Source organism: Eleginops maclovinus, chromosome 12, assembly GCF_036324505.1.
Source record: "Eleginops maclovinus isolate JMC-PN-2008 ecotype Puerto Natales chromosome 12, JC_Emac_rtc_rv5, whole genome shotgun sequence".
In the NCBI taxonomy this organism is placed as follows: Eukaryota; Metazoa; Chordata; class Actinopteri; order Perciformes; family Eleginopidae; genus Eleginops; species Eleginops maclovinus.
In genome coordinates this window covers 23,289,086-23,304,992 of record NC_086360.1, presented here as the reverse complement: position 1 = coordinate 23,304,992, position 15,907 = coordinate 23,289,086, and the positions used below count along the sequence as shown (strand labels likewise).

Sequence of the window (15,907 nt, the reverse complement as noted above, 5' to 3'; positions counted from 1 at the left end):
TCTGTAACAATAGACAACAATGACTTACCTCTTTTTATGGGATAACTGTTTTAATTAGATGTTGTGTCACTTGGTCATATGGTCAAACCCAAACTTTCCAATCAAAAAATGGGCAAATTCGCACAATAGCAAGTTGTTTGTTTATACATACATTGGTTATGTGTGATTCAAACGGTTTAATTCACTTGGGTAATGTAAAAAGTACAATATTTTCCTCTCTTTTAGGTAAATATGAGTATAAATAAGCACGAAAGGGCAACACTAAAACACTGCACAGTAGTTTCTCGATTACCCACAAGGTTTAATGATCAAACAGACAGGACCACTTCCTTTTGATTAGTTTTAAAAGTGATGTGTTAACACTCTGTCTTGTAGAGGGGGATCTTTCATCCTAAATTAACTTCAGTAAACGTCAGTATTTCAGTTTTATTGTGCTAGCGAAATAGGATCAACAATGCTACACAACAAATTATTGCTCCTGTATTCAATGACAGGTTAATGTACATTCACAGAATAAATGGGGGAGATGATTTAAAGAACTATCAGTGCTGAGATCATTTCACAATTAAAGTTCTTAAACAGTCTATTACTGACTGTCATCATTATTACGTAACCACCCTAAATTAGAATATATCAGCTATGACATTATGGAGTTCACCAGATGATCATCAAGCATTGTTGAGTGCATTCAAGAACACATTTTGAATTAAAAATAAACAATGGGATCATTGTGTGATGCCTTAATTTGGCTCCTGATAACAATGCTTTACCACACGGTGGCAATGTTTTCAAAATGATCTCAATGTGGTGTAATTTTAGTACAAGATTGAAAAGTGACCAGAGTGAGGTTGCTGTTCTCAAAAGCATTTAATATTTCATTATGTTAAAATAAATACTCACAGTACTTATTACACAATAAAAATAAATACAAGTAACGTTTCTGATAAAAAACTGTAGCCCTTTTTATTATGAAACGCGCACACAGACAAACTGATGAGAACTCATGCTACACACAGTTGCTGCTACATATTTCTTTTTTTTTACTAGAAAAAAAATAAACAAAAACTAACACAGCCATCGGCCCTGATGAAGGGTTCACTACATCTTTGAGAGAATCTCGCATGCCATTGAAAAACAACCACATTCACTCCGCTCAGCTGCTCATTACAGAGTCAGAAAACCATGTATTACAAAAATGAATCACAATATTACATTTTCACATCAGTGCAATTGAACCCTGACCCGTTGGCTCTACCAACAAAAGCATGCAAGTCAATTACTCCATGAATCACTCTTATGTACAATAGGTCTGCTTACTTTCAGTGCAGCCATGTTCACAGACTGTCTATTAGGTCAAATCAAATGAAAAAGCAACTGTTAATCGCACAACATTACCAATTAGATATTATTGAAATACTGATATGAAAGCTTTTTCCAAGGTTCCCTGTGCGTCTGTGTAACACTCATGGGGTGTTTTGTGGAAGTCACTAAGCTCTGCTTCCTTATTTCTGCAGGATATCTGAGTGAGAGGATTACGTCTACTATACGTGAGGCATTTTTAGTATAATATGGGAATACATATAGTCAGTCAGGGAATGTGAGATTTTATTGCTCCTCCCTAATCCAGATTCTACATCAGTCTTTAGTTTTGCCGTGTCCGCCCTTTGCTTGCTTGAATGTCAGCTATCAAACGTGCCTCTCTGTCTCCGTCTCCTTCACCCTCTCTCTTTCTCACACAAACACACACACACACACACACACACACACACACACACACACACACACACACACACACACACACACACACACACACACACATACATTTATGCATCTACAATGCGTGTACAGGTTCTTGTCTCAGGCTCTGCAGCCTCCTGCAGTTCCCTGGATTTAATGTATTCTTCAGAAACAGACACTGAGTAAGGGGAGGGAGCAGATTAAAGCCCACATCGTGATAGGGACTGCAGCATTTTCTGCAGCGAGACAACCTTAAAACCCCTTTCGTCTGAACAAACAGCTTCCTCCGTAGGCCAAGTTTAATACAGGGAAGGGAAAGACAAAACAAAAAAAATCAGGCTACTTCTCAGAATCTAATATTAAAAACCATCTGATCATATCTACACGTATCGAAATACTCCCCCCAGGAAGTGAAGCTTATTTAGTTTAACTCTATTTGATTATATCTTGTTGAACATGAACCCTCAATCAAATCCAAATCTGTCAGATATGAGCGTCTTCTGTTGACCTTTCTGAATGAAGGAAGACTCGATATTGCTGCCTCTTGTTTAAAGTCTCACAATGATAGCCTCAAACCTGTCAGGCCCAGCTACATCCACGACACAACCCTCTAAAAGTCCTGCCACTGTGTAATTTGGGAAGAACCGCCTCAAATGAGTTACCGTCTAGTTGATGTAAGAAAAAGTAGCTGTGCTTTGCTATTCATATTGGTTTTCACTTGCTTTCTATCCTACTTCCTTTCTTGCATTTACACATTTGGCAGAATCAGACTAGGAAGTGGTTCGATGACTATGTGTGAAATTTTAGGTGTCTTTTACAGCGCAAGAGACTAATAAACCTCAATATGAAAAATCAGCTCAGTAAAGCAGGAGGCCACGGGGTATTTTTCCAGCCATTTAGATAAAAAGTCCAGTTTTTTCTCCATTGCCGCTCCACTCCTGAGGTGAGAGGGCTGGAGGGAGCTCTCTGGGTCACATGATGGTGCAGCGATTCCTCTGCAGCGCCCCCTGCAGACGGATGGAGGTGTGGTTCTGGCGCATGCCGCGTGACACAGCGATGCCCAGCAGCTCTTTGAAGAGCAGGACTACGTGCCAGTTAAACTTGGCTGAGCACTCCACATAACCACACTTCCAGGTCTTCTTCACGAGTACTGACACCGCTCTGCGGGGCATAAAGCGCTGCCGCTGCAGATCTCGCTTGTTGCCCACCACCAGGATTGGCACCTCAGTGCTGCTGCTTTCCCTGTGGGAGCAAGTGAGACGAGAAAAGAAAAAGGTTAATTTAAAAAAGCACCAATATTTTTAATGTTTTTGTCGCGGGGGTTGGCTTGGAGTGTGCAAAATGCTTGTGTTTTTCCCTTCCTTCCGAGGTGTGCGGGGGAGGACTGGAGGATTAGCTCCAAGGCTCAGGGGGCCTCCCACCACACTCTGCAGAAACTGGTTCACAGCATCATTGAGGGTGAAAATATATAGAGAGGTGGGAATAAATGAGTGACTAGAGACTGATATATGTAATGGGTTGGTACAGTGTTGAAAAAAAACAACAAAAAACAGCTAGGAGAACATCATCAAGTCCATCCATTTCCAGAAACACCGGATTAGTGGGGGTTTGGAAATCCAATCTGAAGCTCTACATCAAATGAGAGAACGTTGACTACAGCAAAGTAGAAAATGGAGTTACTAGAGGGGATCCTGGATGAGTTTGTAGAGCAAATACCATGAAGGAAAGAAGGCTCAAAATCGCATTTATTACAATGAGATCATTGTTTTACCTCTGCTTTCTGTTTGGTTGGGGGTCAAAAGCAGGAGAGCAGGGAGCTTTAAAGAGTTTTTTACTTGAACAATTATATAAAAACTATCCTACCTGAATTCACTATGAAAGGCAAATTGTGAAACTCAATGGAGCAGTGAGGAATGTAAGCACAAGACATCTGTTCACCTGTTCAGCTCAATGTCAGCTGTGGTATTGTTAAAGCTGCTTCTTCCACGTCCACGGAACAATGTTTTATTTTGTAATACATCGTGTCTTATCCTCTGACAAAGACTTGCATGCATGTGCATATTTGCCTGCATTGTCTGCCTTCACAGATGGACAGATAGCTTGGCAGAAAAGCAGAGAGAGAGACATGTACAGTAGCGTTTTCAGGCCATCTGAGGCGACGTTTTGTAAGATGTAGGGTTAAAAAACACATTTATTGCATTTATTATCACATGTTTCTTTTTTGCAAAGATTGTGCTCACATAACAGACTTAAAAATATCTCCTCACTTATCTGCTTGAGCTTGTGTATTTTAGCAGGATGATATATACTGTATGTGTGTGAGTCTGTGCATCATAGTGTTCCCTGAGCTGAAGGTAGGCTTCGTACTGAAATGCTTAAGAAAATAGAAAAACAATTTCATTCTGGTTTCAATTAATTATGTCAGCAGAAATTTGCTGAGTATTTTATGAATCAGTCTCTATATTTGACATTTATAGAACACCCCTCCTCCCCACCCATGCTGCCACAGCCTCCATTACTCAATATTTCAGTATCGGTCCCTTCTCTGCTTTATCCTTCCCGTCTGCAGTCTGGTCTCAGAGCTTTTTGATTGCACTGTTCTCCAGTTTTCCCTTCACCCTTCCCTCCCTGTAGCTGCTGGTGATAATGGTTTTCTGTCATGGGCCATGAACATTCATTGCAACACATTTGCAGCCGCAGGTAGGTGGGGATGATCTGTGCAGAGGCAGTTGGTCGTGTACATACATAGCAGCACAAATGAGGCCACTCGTTGTCCTCTTTCAATATGTAAATATATGCAGGTGTGCCAACAGCTAGGATGTTAGCGCAGGTGATGCCTTGCATGGTATTTTTTCTTCCCACAAGGGTACGGTTCTTTCTGCCTCTTGCATATGTTCAAAGCCAGCCAGGAGACATTTATTGCATGTCCCTCTGGTTCTTATACTTCCTGTTTTTTTTGTAGCAGTGCTCTGTCGAGCAAAAGCAGGAATATACCCAAAAACGCAGTGGCGGGCCGTGCATTTCACACCTAGGCCTTCAGTGATATCCTACACAGTCCTACCTGAATTATTCCACCTCTTAATACCATCATTATGACGCCATGGCTCTAGAAACTATACATTTAGACAGAAATGCAGTATAACCGGGCGTTGCATCACCTTAACATAGTCAAGTACAACAGAGTTATATTAATATTTCCGAAGCATTTATAATCAATACATCAGCATTAACAGTTAATTTAATTAATCAGATTATCTGACAAACCGCTCCTTGACACCTGTGTCTGTCACATAACGCAGGACAAGTGCCAGCTGTGCTATACCCACCTCTGTCGTCTCGTCCACCATAACAGCGACAAAGGGTGCTTTTTTAATCTTCATTTTGATCTCTTCTCCCATCACTTCAGCAATAGCATAAATCAGGTCGTTTTGTATTTTGCCTGACGTCCCAGTAAACACGTTGTTTGTGTACAGGTGGTAATGCAAATCTGTGTTGTTCTCAGCAAGAAAAGAAAGAAGCTCCACGTAGTTTCCTCTGTTTCTGGACTCGGCGCTTTCATCGTGTCCCCTAAATGAAAGTTCCTGTTTACCCAAAAACAGGACACAATCAATCAGTCTTCCAATATTTCCCTATTTTTGTTCACCCTTTCGTTGTGGAGCTCCGTTTCCCTGCGCACTTGTTCGTTGAGCTGTAGATCCACTCGGGTGTCCCCAAAGGTTTTCAAAAGCACCAGTGCTTCCAAGTGCCCAGCTGTGCTTTGGTGTCTCGTTGCTGCCTTGGTTAGACAACTCAAGTTTGCAAATTTAGTGTGGCTCCAAACACCAAATTGATCAGTTGCAAATACCAGGCATTCCCGGCAGTACAATTTGCAGTGCCTCTCGGAGGCTGTGAGCCAGGGGTACCGCTAGTAGTTTCCCTGCTGTGCTAGGCTCGCTAGCGTTGGAGTTGGTCGTTCCCTTTTCAAGATGTGTAGCTTTACTTGAAAAGTTCGTTTTGAAAATGGCGTTGTAATTATATCTTCTACCAAATAGATCTCTTCTCCTCCTTCAGCCATTGTGGGTTGAAAAAAATAGCTTGTAGAAATCTACACAAATTAGCTCGCTCAAGTTCTAGTTCTGTTTGCTAGCTTTGCCCATAGACTGTATGGCTCTGCCTACTGCCTACCTCTGCCTCTCAATAGTGCGTATCCAATCAGAAGATGTGCACGTGCTAACGTTAGCGTACGCCCGCTAGCTGGCCCGTTGTCGCCACCTCGAAATCTGATTGGTTAACGCCACAGTTTTGTTTGCGTTCACTTTAAGCTACAGGCGCCCGCACTGTTGATTCTGAAGGCCTAAGGGCAGATTTCTTTGACCCTAGCAACACATTATGGCTGAAATATGATTGGATAAAAGCTCTAACATAAAGGCCAGCCCTCCAAATCTCGTTCTGAGGCTGGAAGCAGCGCAGCCAAGACGAACGCTATAAAATGAAGAGAATAAACTATGGGGAATAATTTAATACGTATTTGTGGAAAAAATATATCAAAATTTAATTTATATTCTGATGATGTTTAGGCCAGCAGAGAAGGCCTTGCTGGCCCTGACGGCCCACCACTGCAAAAACGGTATCTTTAAAATCACTGGTGAAATGTCAGGCTGCTCTCGTGCAGAAATGACGGCATCAAATGTCATTACTGAGCTGTCAGGATGCATGGGGGACTGTGCTAAATTAAAATATAGCACCATGCGCAGACTTTCGCTGTCACAGACGTGTAATTGCTCGGCTTTGTGTAAGGTCTGCGAAATGGCAAGCTGTCACCAGACGGACGACAAGGTGATGTGATTAAAAATCAACGGTGAGGGTAAACAAGCTTTATGCCACTCTGCTGTATGTTCAGTAACAATCATCCTAGCTGAGAGTGAGTTGTTGTCATACCTGTGCTCCACTATCTGCTGTCTAATCATCTTGACGTATTCAAAGCTCTCCACGCAGCAGATGTCGTACACCAGGATGTAGGCGTTAGCATTGCGAACACCTCTGCAGCGCAAATCCAGCCACTCCTACAGGACAGACACAGAGGGTAAAACACAATTGAAAACAAACATATGAAAAGTATGACCATTTTTAACCATATATGAAGCAAGTCCACCACCAATTTGGTCTGAAATGTGTCAACAACTATTGTATGGATGATATTTTGTACAGATATCCATGGGGCCTGTTGACTGGCATTGGTAAATCCCTGGCTTTTTCTTCCCATGTCACTATGAGATTGCCATTTATATTTTTGAGGGGAAAAATCATTCACGTATTGAATAGATCGCTGTGGAATTAACTGTAATATCATTGCTGATCCTCTGAATTTTAATCTACTGTCGCCATCGGATCCAAAATGTAATTTCGACCAAAATTAACCCATTAAGCTCAACTATACTCTCTAATTAGCATGATAACACATCATATGACAGTGAACATTGTTATATTGCATGTTAAATACCAAATTTAGCAGTATATTTTATTTGACAGAATAGGAAAGTCAGTGTGATCATGTTACCCTATAGCTCAAAGCCATGCAGTATATAGCCAGTTTACAATGCACAGAGTAAAACAAAACAATAACCGAGAGAGTGTAGCCGCCCAGCGCATAGGATGTGTTTCTGTAATTATTCTGCACTTTGGCCTGTAAGCCATTGTTTGTCTGCATCTGCTGCCTAACCTGTCAGAAAAGTGCAGAGGGTAATTAAGTTTTAGACGCATGGCTCTTGGAGTCCCTCAGCCTAGAATAAAGTCATAAAACAGTGTGACAGTAAGCGCTGCGCCATGTCCTAGAAAACACGTGTTCAAGGACAATGACTCTACAGCTTGTAAAAGATAAGCTTACATGGAGCCTTCTGTCAGGAAAAGAGAAATGAACCCATACTACTGTTTAACTCTTGTCGCTGCTTGGCTAAGCTTTGGTTGGAGGGTAATGAGTAAACAAAGCACACAGGACAAGTGGGTACAATCGAACCTGACTGGGGGGAAAGTTGCTGTGTTGAAACACAGGGACCCATTCTCCTGTTTGTGCTGCTTCTACCAGAACTGCCTGTACCCCACCATTACTGTCACCACCTCCAACAGCATGTTATAAATTCATAAGCATTTAAAAGAGGGGGAGGAAGTAACAGGAACTTCTGGGGGTGGGAAGAAAGGATCTGCTGTGAGAAAACAAACGCAGCCCTGAGAAAAATGTCGATCAGAAGAAAAAGCAGCAGTGGAAAAGGGGTGAGCAGACGGGGTGTCAATATCACCTCTGGTGTGCATGAACACCAGAGGTTTGAGGAGAGACATCTTCTTATCTGTACATTAATTACGTTGCTGGAACCAGCAGCCAGTTAGCCTACCGTAGTTGAGTTTAATTAAAATATAGAATAAAGCTTGCCTGGCTTTCCTCATAGAAAAGCCACATTAGCCCAACAGCAGAAAATGAATTTACAAGTTATGCTGTTTCCAGAATGTTCACTAAATAGAAAACTGGAGCCATCAGTCGGTTAGCTTAGCATTAAGAGTGGAGGCTATGGGAAACAGCTAGCCCGGCTCTGTCTTGGTCATGTGCACTGATTTGTCGACACTAGGAAGTCCATTATGTAAGAAAACAATTAATCGTAGCCCTTTTCCTCCAAAATGTAGAAGTTTTGAGCAGGTTTATTACCATGAGCTGTCATTACTAAGTAGGTTTGTTCAAACAACATTTTCAGCATTATGATTCACGCACAAGATATTTCCCACAGATATAAAACCATGTATGGCCAATGAAAAGATGTATTTATTTAGTTAATCTGCTTCTTGATTTTTAAAGCAGCTTGACTTGTGTTTTTCGGTCTGATGCACCTGCGCCTCAGAGATGACTTGGCCTCTTTGGAGCTCTGTTTGTTGCAGCGTTAAAAACACAAATATATAAGTGCTGATTCTAATTAGCATCACACTGCTAAAATAAACCTAATTTGTGGCAGTGTTGAAAGAGGATTGGAAGTCATTTTCCATGAGGAGCTTTCATTTTTATTTTTCATTTTTTAAATCTCCTGCAACAGCTTGTAAAACTGGAAATATGAATGAGACATCTAATTGAATTCAAAATATGCTTTTCAAATCGACATGCTGTAAAGGCAGTCTGTACCAATAAGATGAACTGATCATTTTTGACAAGGGAGCTCGGGGAGCAGACGATGATCAGCTTTAACATCTAATGTTGATGAAGCCATCACATCTGTGTCAGCGAGGAATTATTTTCCTCTATTTCAAATGCACGGGGGCGTTTACTGGGTTTATCTCGGTGTGTGAGGAAGAAACAGCATCAAACATCAGTAAGAAAATGAGGCCGAGCCTACATGGAGACAAAGATTAGGCACAGGGATCATTGCAATCAAAATAAAAAGAGAAGACAGAGGAATGAAATGAAACGCTGATGAAACGGATAATTGTGATTATTGTCTCCAGGTTGAATCAGTTGCCAGAAGGTATATTTAGTGTATTCTTTTGTCACTTCTATCTCTGAGTGTCCAATATAATTTTAAGTCCTTTGACTCCCCTTTTTAAGAAAATATTTGCCAAACAATCCTGATATGAAAAGCATATCATCACAGCTCACCCTCTTCTGATAATTGAGGCAATTGATGTGAGATGCGCGCATTTGCTTCAGTTGCATCCTCACATCCCTGTGAAGCTAAAAATAGCAGCTTGTGTTCTCATCTCATATCTCTTTGTCATCCAAGTCCTGTTTTTTAAATATGGAGGAGGGGCTAAAAACAGAAACACCGCCTCAGCAAAGCCAGACAAGAGACCAAAAATAAAGATAATAAGAGGAGGAGAGGACAGTGCAGCAATACACATCTGATACACTGAACTCAAATGAATTTAAAATGCATGTGTGTGTGTGTGTGTGTGTGTGTGTGTGTGTGTGTGTGTGTGTGTGTGTGTGTGTGTGTGTGTGTGTGTGTGTGTGTGTGTGTGTGTGTGTTTGCAGGATTTCAGTGTGCCTGTGGGAGCGTGAATGTGAAGTGTGGTGGCACTGTCTGTATCCTCCAGTCGGGCTCGTTCACGCGCCGCACAAGAAAAGAGCATCTCACCCTTCGCTCCTCAAGAGCGTTAAACAGAACATGTTTCCCTGACAACCGTGAGCTGTGGTCAGTTTTCAGCGGGCAAAGCTGTCACATCTCCTGATATTAGGTGAGGCAGCTTAACGGTAATGAGTGGTTGTGATGGATCAATACTCTGGCACAGGAGGAAGGCCGGTGTAACCTTTTTTAGGGGAAGGGTGCTGAGCAATTAAAGCGATGTCACACACAGGCCACCCGAGCAGATTTGCAATTAAAATGTATTACATCTCCCGGGGATGAAACTCCCATTACTCAGTGGTGACCTATGCGAGTCCACCATTAACGTTTTCAGATCTTATTGGTGTTTTGATTAATGCACTTTGTTGGAGATGATACGGGGTGGATGAGATCTCATTTCACAGAAACACAAAATGAATTTTACTTATATATGAGCGATTGCGTTCGGCTTACCTTTTTATATGACTTGTTGATTTAAATCCGGAGCTAAAATCGATTTACAGAAATAGATAAAGGCGGAGTTCAACAACACAAATACGTGTATGGGCCTTCTAGTTGAAATATTCCTTTAATCAAGCTTGAGCTGTAAACAGTCATTTAAATGGGTTTATTCTAATTTGTTGTTTTTTGTATTTTCAAAGATTACAAAAGCTTCAGCAAAATCTGACCAAACGGGCTTCACAGACACAGACATTATACTTTGCCTGAGTCAAAAATACACCACGTATAAAAAGCAATATCTTGCTTCAGAAAAAAGTGTCCAGATAGAGCAGGAAAGGGAGCAGGAGCATTGTGTGTGTGGGAGGAAGTCATGGAGATACGTTATGGCTAGAAAAAAATAAGAGAACAAGAAGAATCTTTGCTGAATCCGCTGTCAAGCTCGAATCCATCTGTCGTTGCAGCCTATTGACACAGTGAGACAGATGCTCTTTAACAGCAATGCTATCAGCAACAGGCAGACATACTGCAAAGCAAACAAATCATTACACCCTGAGAGCCTCACAGTGAGCTAATAGAAATCTTGCCTGTCTCGAGCATCGGAGAGGATAAAAATGTCTGCATGGTTAAAACGGGGTCAGAAGTAGCCTGCCAGAACATCACTACTCTTCTATCAAATATAATCTGAACAGATGCGAAAACGCCATGCTGCATAAGCATGGAGGCGTACTGACTCACTCCATTCTGCAGCCTATTCGTCACAAATTCCAGAGGACATTATTAAACTAATTTGGTAACCCTTACTTCGACAGTGTCCATTAAACTCTGTGCAACCTTCCTAATTGACTGCAGCGAATTCCTACTGCCTCCTCTGTTGGCCTTGTATTCCCAGCAGTGTTCCAGCAGGGGACTGTGCTTTAATTCAATCTGCTGTGTACTGCAAGTAAATTGTAATTTGCTTTCTTTCTGCTGTCCGTTGCCTGTGACACAGGTTACGTCGCTCTGCCCACTTGGTAAATACAGAGCAGGGCTGGGAGTAAAAAACAAATAAGCCACATGTCTAATCGCCACTCCAGCTGTGAATACAGGATGTCAGCAAAGCAATAGAGCGACTTCAGAACAAGCAGGACAAGACAGGAGCAGAAAGGGAAAAGTACAACAGGTCTCACAGGGTCATTTCTCCGAAAATGAGTAACCATAAATCTGTCGGAGGCTTGTTGTGGTAGCACTCAGCTAATGGTTTTCTCAGTGTGTAAAGTATAGTTACACAAAGGCTCTGCTCGCAGCACTACGCTTTGAAATGAGCATGAAATGTTCACACAACATGATGTCGAATGATGACTCAAACTTTGGGACTCGCACTCCCACACATTAACTCATAAGACTCATCCCGTCTCATTCCTGCTATATGATCCCCATCCAGCTCCCTGGTACCAGATTCCCTGGTGGTGTTTAAGCACCATTTAACGTAAGTAAGAACAAAATCAATCAGGATGTCTTACCAGAGGGTCTCTGCGGGTAGGAAACAAGGAAGCACCCTGCAGACCTTTTAAATCTCATTAACAAAACGTAAAATCTGGTAGAATGAACTCTGCAGCAGCCTCTCAGCCAGATGTTTTTCTACGTTCATGTCAGGCTTTTCTGAGCGTGCAGCAAATCAACACTTTAGAAGGCATCTCATTTAGGCTGTTGGTGTTTCTGGCCCGATCTCATTTTCTCGGTGGCACTTCGTCTGGGTAGATAACAACAGCTGTTCTTGGGGGAGCTTTGTGTGACTCAGACGGGAGAGAAGCAGCAGCAGTCAGGTGTGGTGACCTTGGAGAGGTCTATCTCGACAGCATCACAGCCTCTGCACAGAGGCAGCAATGGACAGGAGTCGCACACACTTCCAGTGAATAGAGGCTTGGAGGGTGCCGCGTTGTTTCATTACCAAACGACACACACACCAAATCCATACTTGTTTGTACTTGTGAGGCTGGAGAGGAATATCTTAAAGGACAGGATCTGATTTCAATCCCTCTTAAGCCTGTTGTGTTCAGGTAAAATCGGACACATTTTCTACTTTTCCAAATCATACATATTGTGTTTTATATTTGATCGCCTCAAGGCTTTATGATATCCTCCCTAGTAGGAATTTGAACATATTGCTGATCACCACTTTCAGTGTGTTCATCCATCAGATGGAAAATTAATTAATTTTAGAATACATTTTCAGTGTCTATTCACTGCAGTTATTCATGTAAATGAGAAGTCTGATTGTTTACAGCTTAAATAAAATGTGTGATGATTCATGTTTTTTGTGTTAATGTAAGAGCAGTTAAAACCGCAGTTCAGGAACACCAAGGTAAGGGGGGAGAAACAACACAAAAGGAGGGTTAAAATAACACTTTACATGTACAGTCATGGAAGTGTTCCTACTTCACATATTGTCTGTGAAGAGATCCTTAAATGATCTCAAAGTTGGTGATGGATTATGAGTAGAGCTAATATGAGGGTTTAGCTGTCTCTTAATCAAATCAAGTGGATATCTTGAGACGGCTTTATTAATGGCTAATTCCCTCTTTTAGTTCCCACAGTACAGAGCTGAAGTGCAGGAACATTTCCAACCAAACGCATTGTGACTTTAGAGGATAGCCGCTAAATAAAACAAAGCACACTCTTGTTGCCTCATCTTTGCTTTGGCTGAAATTTAAAATAAACATGAGTGAGGACATAATTTATGTCATAGGTGCTTTAGGGGGGTATGTTTTAAAGGGCAATATGGACAGGAAAAACGATTACAGTGTCCAATAATGCTTTTAAGATAAGACAAGATACACTTAATTGTCATCCATCTGTGTACTGTGCTGTACAGATGAAGGACATGGTGTTTCTCCTGGACACAGGTGCCAAACATAGAGCACGAATGATGCAACACTCATTGGGAGCGAAGCAAACATTACAATTTGATTTAGAAATGGTATCAAACTGACTTATTTTAAATGAAACTTGTATGAGTATGTAGTCTGAACAAATGTGGACCTATCCTTAAAGTAAAAACAATACTTCCAGAGCTTGAGATAATTCCTCAATGTCCTAGAAGTGAATGCAAACCGCGGGCGTTTGGAGCTTCACTACATTTATGATCCTGCAATCAGCTGTGCCTCCTACTAATGAAGTGTGGCATATGACCTGTGGCCGTGAATAAAAGGCCAGTCTGTTCTATTTTTACACTGGGAGTTGGACCAGGTGCTGCGGGGATGCCTGCAGCACAATCCTGCTAACAATTTCTGACCATATGAGCCTCATTTCTCCCAAAAACCACCAGCAGAACCCATATTACGCTGCTGCCAACTCATCTGAATATATGAGAGTCCGAAGACATGTCATGATCAATAAACAAAAGCAGCTGGCATTGATTCCTCGTGAAGGGGGGGTTGAGTTTAAAACGTCAAAGTGAAGATCACAAAGGCATTAAGTCAGTCAGGTCTCCATAGCAACTAGACTAGGGACAACTGATAGTGATAGAGTAATAAATAAAATAGGTGTTATTGTCTTTCAAGAATTCCTCTTGAAAGAAGGGAAATGAAGTATAGATTTCAGAGATTCAGGCAAAGTGAGGATGGACGAATCACCATCTTGAATAAAGTTCAACCTATAAGTCCTCAGACGGAGGCTGTGTGTACCTGACTGGAGCTGGACGGAAAGGAGGAGATTGGCGGGACGTCCAGGATCTTTAGCTCATACATGTTCCCGTTGAGGATCACGGAGGGTCTGTACACATATCTGGTCCTGGTCGGCGTGTACACCTCCGAGAAATCGTTATAGATGAACTGGCGGATTATAGAAGTTTTCCCCACTCCGGGAGCACCGATGACTGCGATACTCAGCGTCTCCACCATTCCTGGAGCTCGGGTTCAGCACCATGGACAGCGACGACAACAACCACAGATGTGACCGTCCAGAAACGCAGCTAGCCGCCGCTGTTTGGAATGCTGCTCTGATGGAATTCAATCCACCTTCTGCTCACCTTTTTCCTTTTACCCAGCAGCCTCTGAATCACCTCAACTGGGTTCAATTAAACGAACCCGTGGTTGGATAAAATCACCCACCCTGTCGAGAAAGCGAGAAACTTTATCTCCAGTCTGAGGGAGGAGGGAACAAAAAGAACCTTGCCGCTTGAAGGTTGTCAAAAAATAAACCTCAACCATGAACATGCAGATGGAGGTGGTTTTCACTGCTTCTGCAAACCAATACAGAAACTCTTGGGGACATCTCCAGGCGACCTCCTCCCCCGAGAGGAAGCGAAAAAGTCCGTCCTTGTTGTCCCCGCGTGGACATAATCTCACCCAGGCTAGACTGTGACCTTGTCCAGACGCACTGGAGCCCTCGGTGTCTTCAATGATTATCTCCTCTGCACCTCTTACTCATTTCCTCCGATGCACCACCGCCGCGCTCCTCCATCACACGGGGACTGGCGCACAGCCGCCAGTCTCTTAAATAAGCTTCCCACGTGTTCGGAAATTGCACACAAACCCCATAATCTTCTTGTTTTGTCGATGACAGAAAGATAGATTCACATCTGCGTGATTCAAAAGACAAGACGCAGTCCACACAGCCTGCAGACGTGCGTTTTCTGTAAAGGCATCTGGAGCCTATTAACGAGCACGGCGTGTGTGTGAGTGTGTGTGTCTGCTGTTGGAGAGACATGCGCTGGTGAAGATTGCTCTATCTTTCTCTCCCTCTCTCATCACTCGCTATATCCCTGCACCGCTCATCCAATAGGATTATGTCGTGCGCAAGGCGTGTGAGAGCGTTGAGCTCCCATACGCCAAAATAAATGGCACAGGAAAAGGCCAAACACCATACATCATGTGAGGGTCATGTAGGAGCGGCGTGAGACTGGACATCATATCTCTGAGGGGCTCGACTTATTATTGGACAGGGGCTCCGGGCAGGGCAGGGTCGATCAGATCCCATCAATCACTGCCGGGTGACAGCGACCACATCACGGGCACAAATCACAATAAGTGGCAAGTCGGGGGAATAAACATTACGCAGTTTATGGGCCTGAGAATATTTGGAGATGAGCTTGCTGATGGTTTTCCAAGCATTATGCCTCTATAAGGACCTTAAAGGCCCTCAAAATTAAAGGCATGTTTTTCTACTTGTTCCTCCTTGTGGGTGATTTAGCTTCATTGTGCAGAATTTATGTGCAGATCTGGAAAAGATGAATTTCAAATGTATCTACTGGAAGATGTAAGTTTCTCTGAGCTCATTAAACACTTAGATTTAGAGGAAAAGGCCTAAACATAACATTGTTTCGAACGGTCCATCTGTCCTAAAACATGTCTGGAGTGGGTGAATCCGTGTCTGTGGGCTTTGTGTCAAAACAAAGTTGTTATGGCTTTATTATTTCCAGTGATGTTAAATGTATAGTATACAAATCTTTGAATAAACAAAGACACAAACCAAAAATAAGGGCGGTTTGTATTTGTAGGAATAGTGGTTGGTTCCCTTGATAATGGTTTGGGACCTGCCAGCCATTATTGGCCAGCTCCATGAAAAAGGATTTATATAGACCTTGATGTTTTGTGTTTGATTTAATGTCCTAGAATCCCTTTTTTTGCAATAATGAATCAAGTCTAAAGTAATAAGAAAGGTGTACACTGATTTTG

General features: G+C 42.3%; 1 protein-coding gene across 1 annotated transcript; it reads right to left on the bottom strand.

The window, feature by feature from the left end:
- Nucleotides 1–643: 643 nt before the first annotated feature.
- rasl10a (RAS-like, family 10, member A) lies at nt 644–14,948 on the bottom strand. Its single transcript, XM_063897056.1, has 3 exons — nt 13,916–14,948; nt 6,655–6,779; nt 644–2,979 (listed from the first exon to the last, which is right to left on the bottom strand). The coding sequence occupies exons 1-3, from the start codon at nt 14,129–14,131 to the stop codon at nt 2,709–2,711; spliced, it is 612 nt and encodes a 203-aa protein (XP_063753126.1). The 5' UTR covers nt 14,132–14,948; the 3' UTR covers nt 644–2,708.
- Between the last annotated feature and the right edge of the window lie 959 nt (nt 14,949–15,907).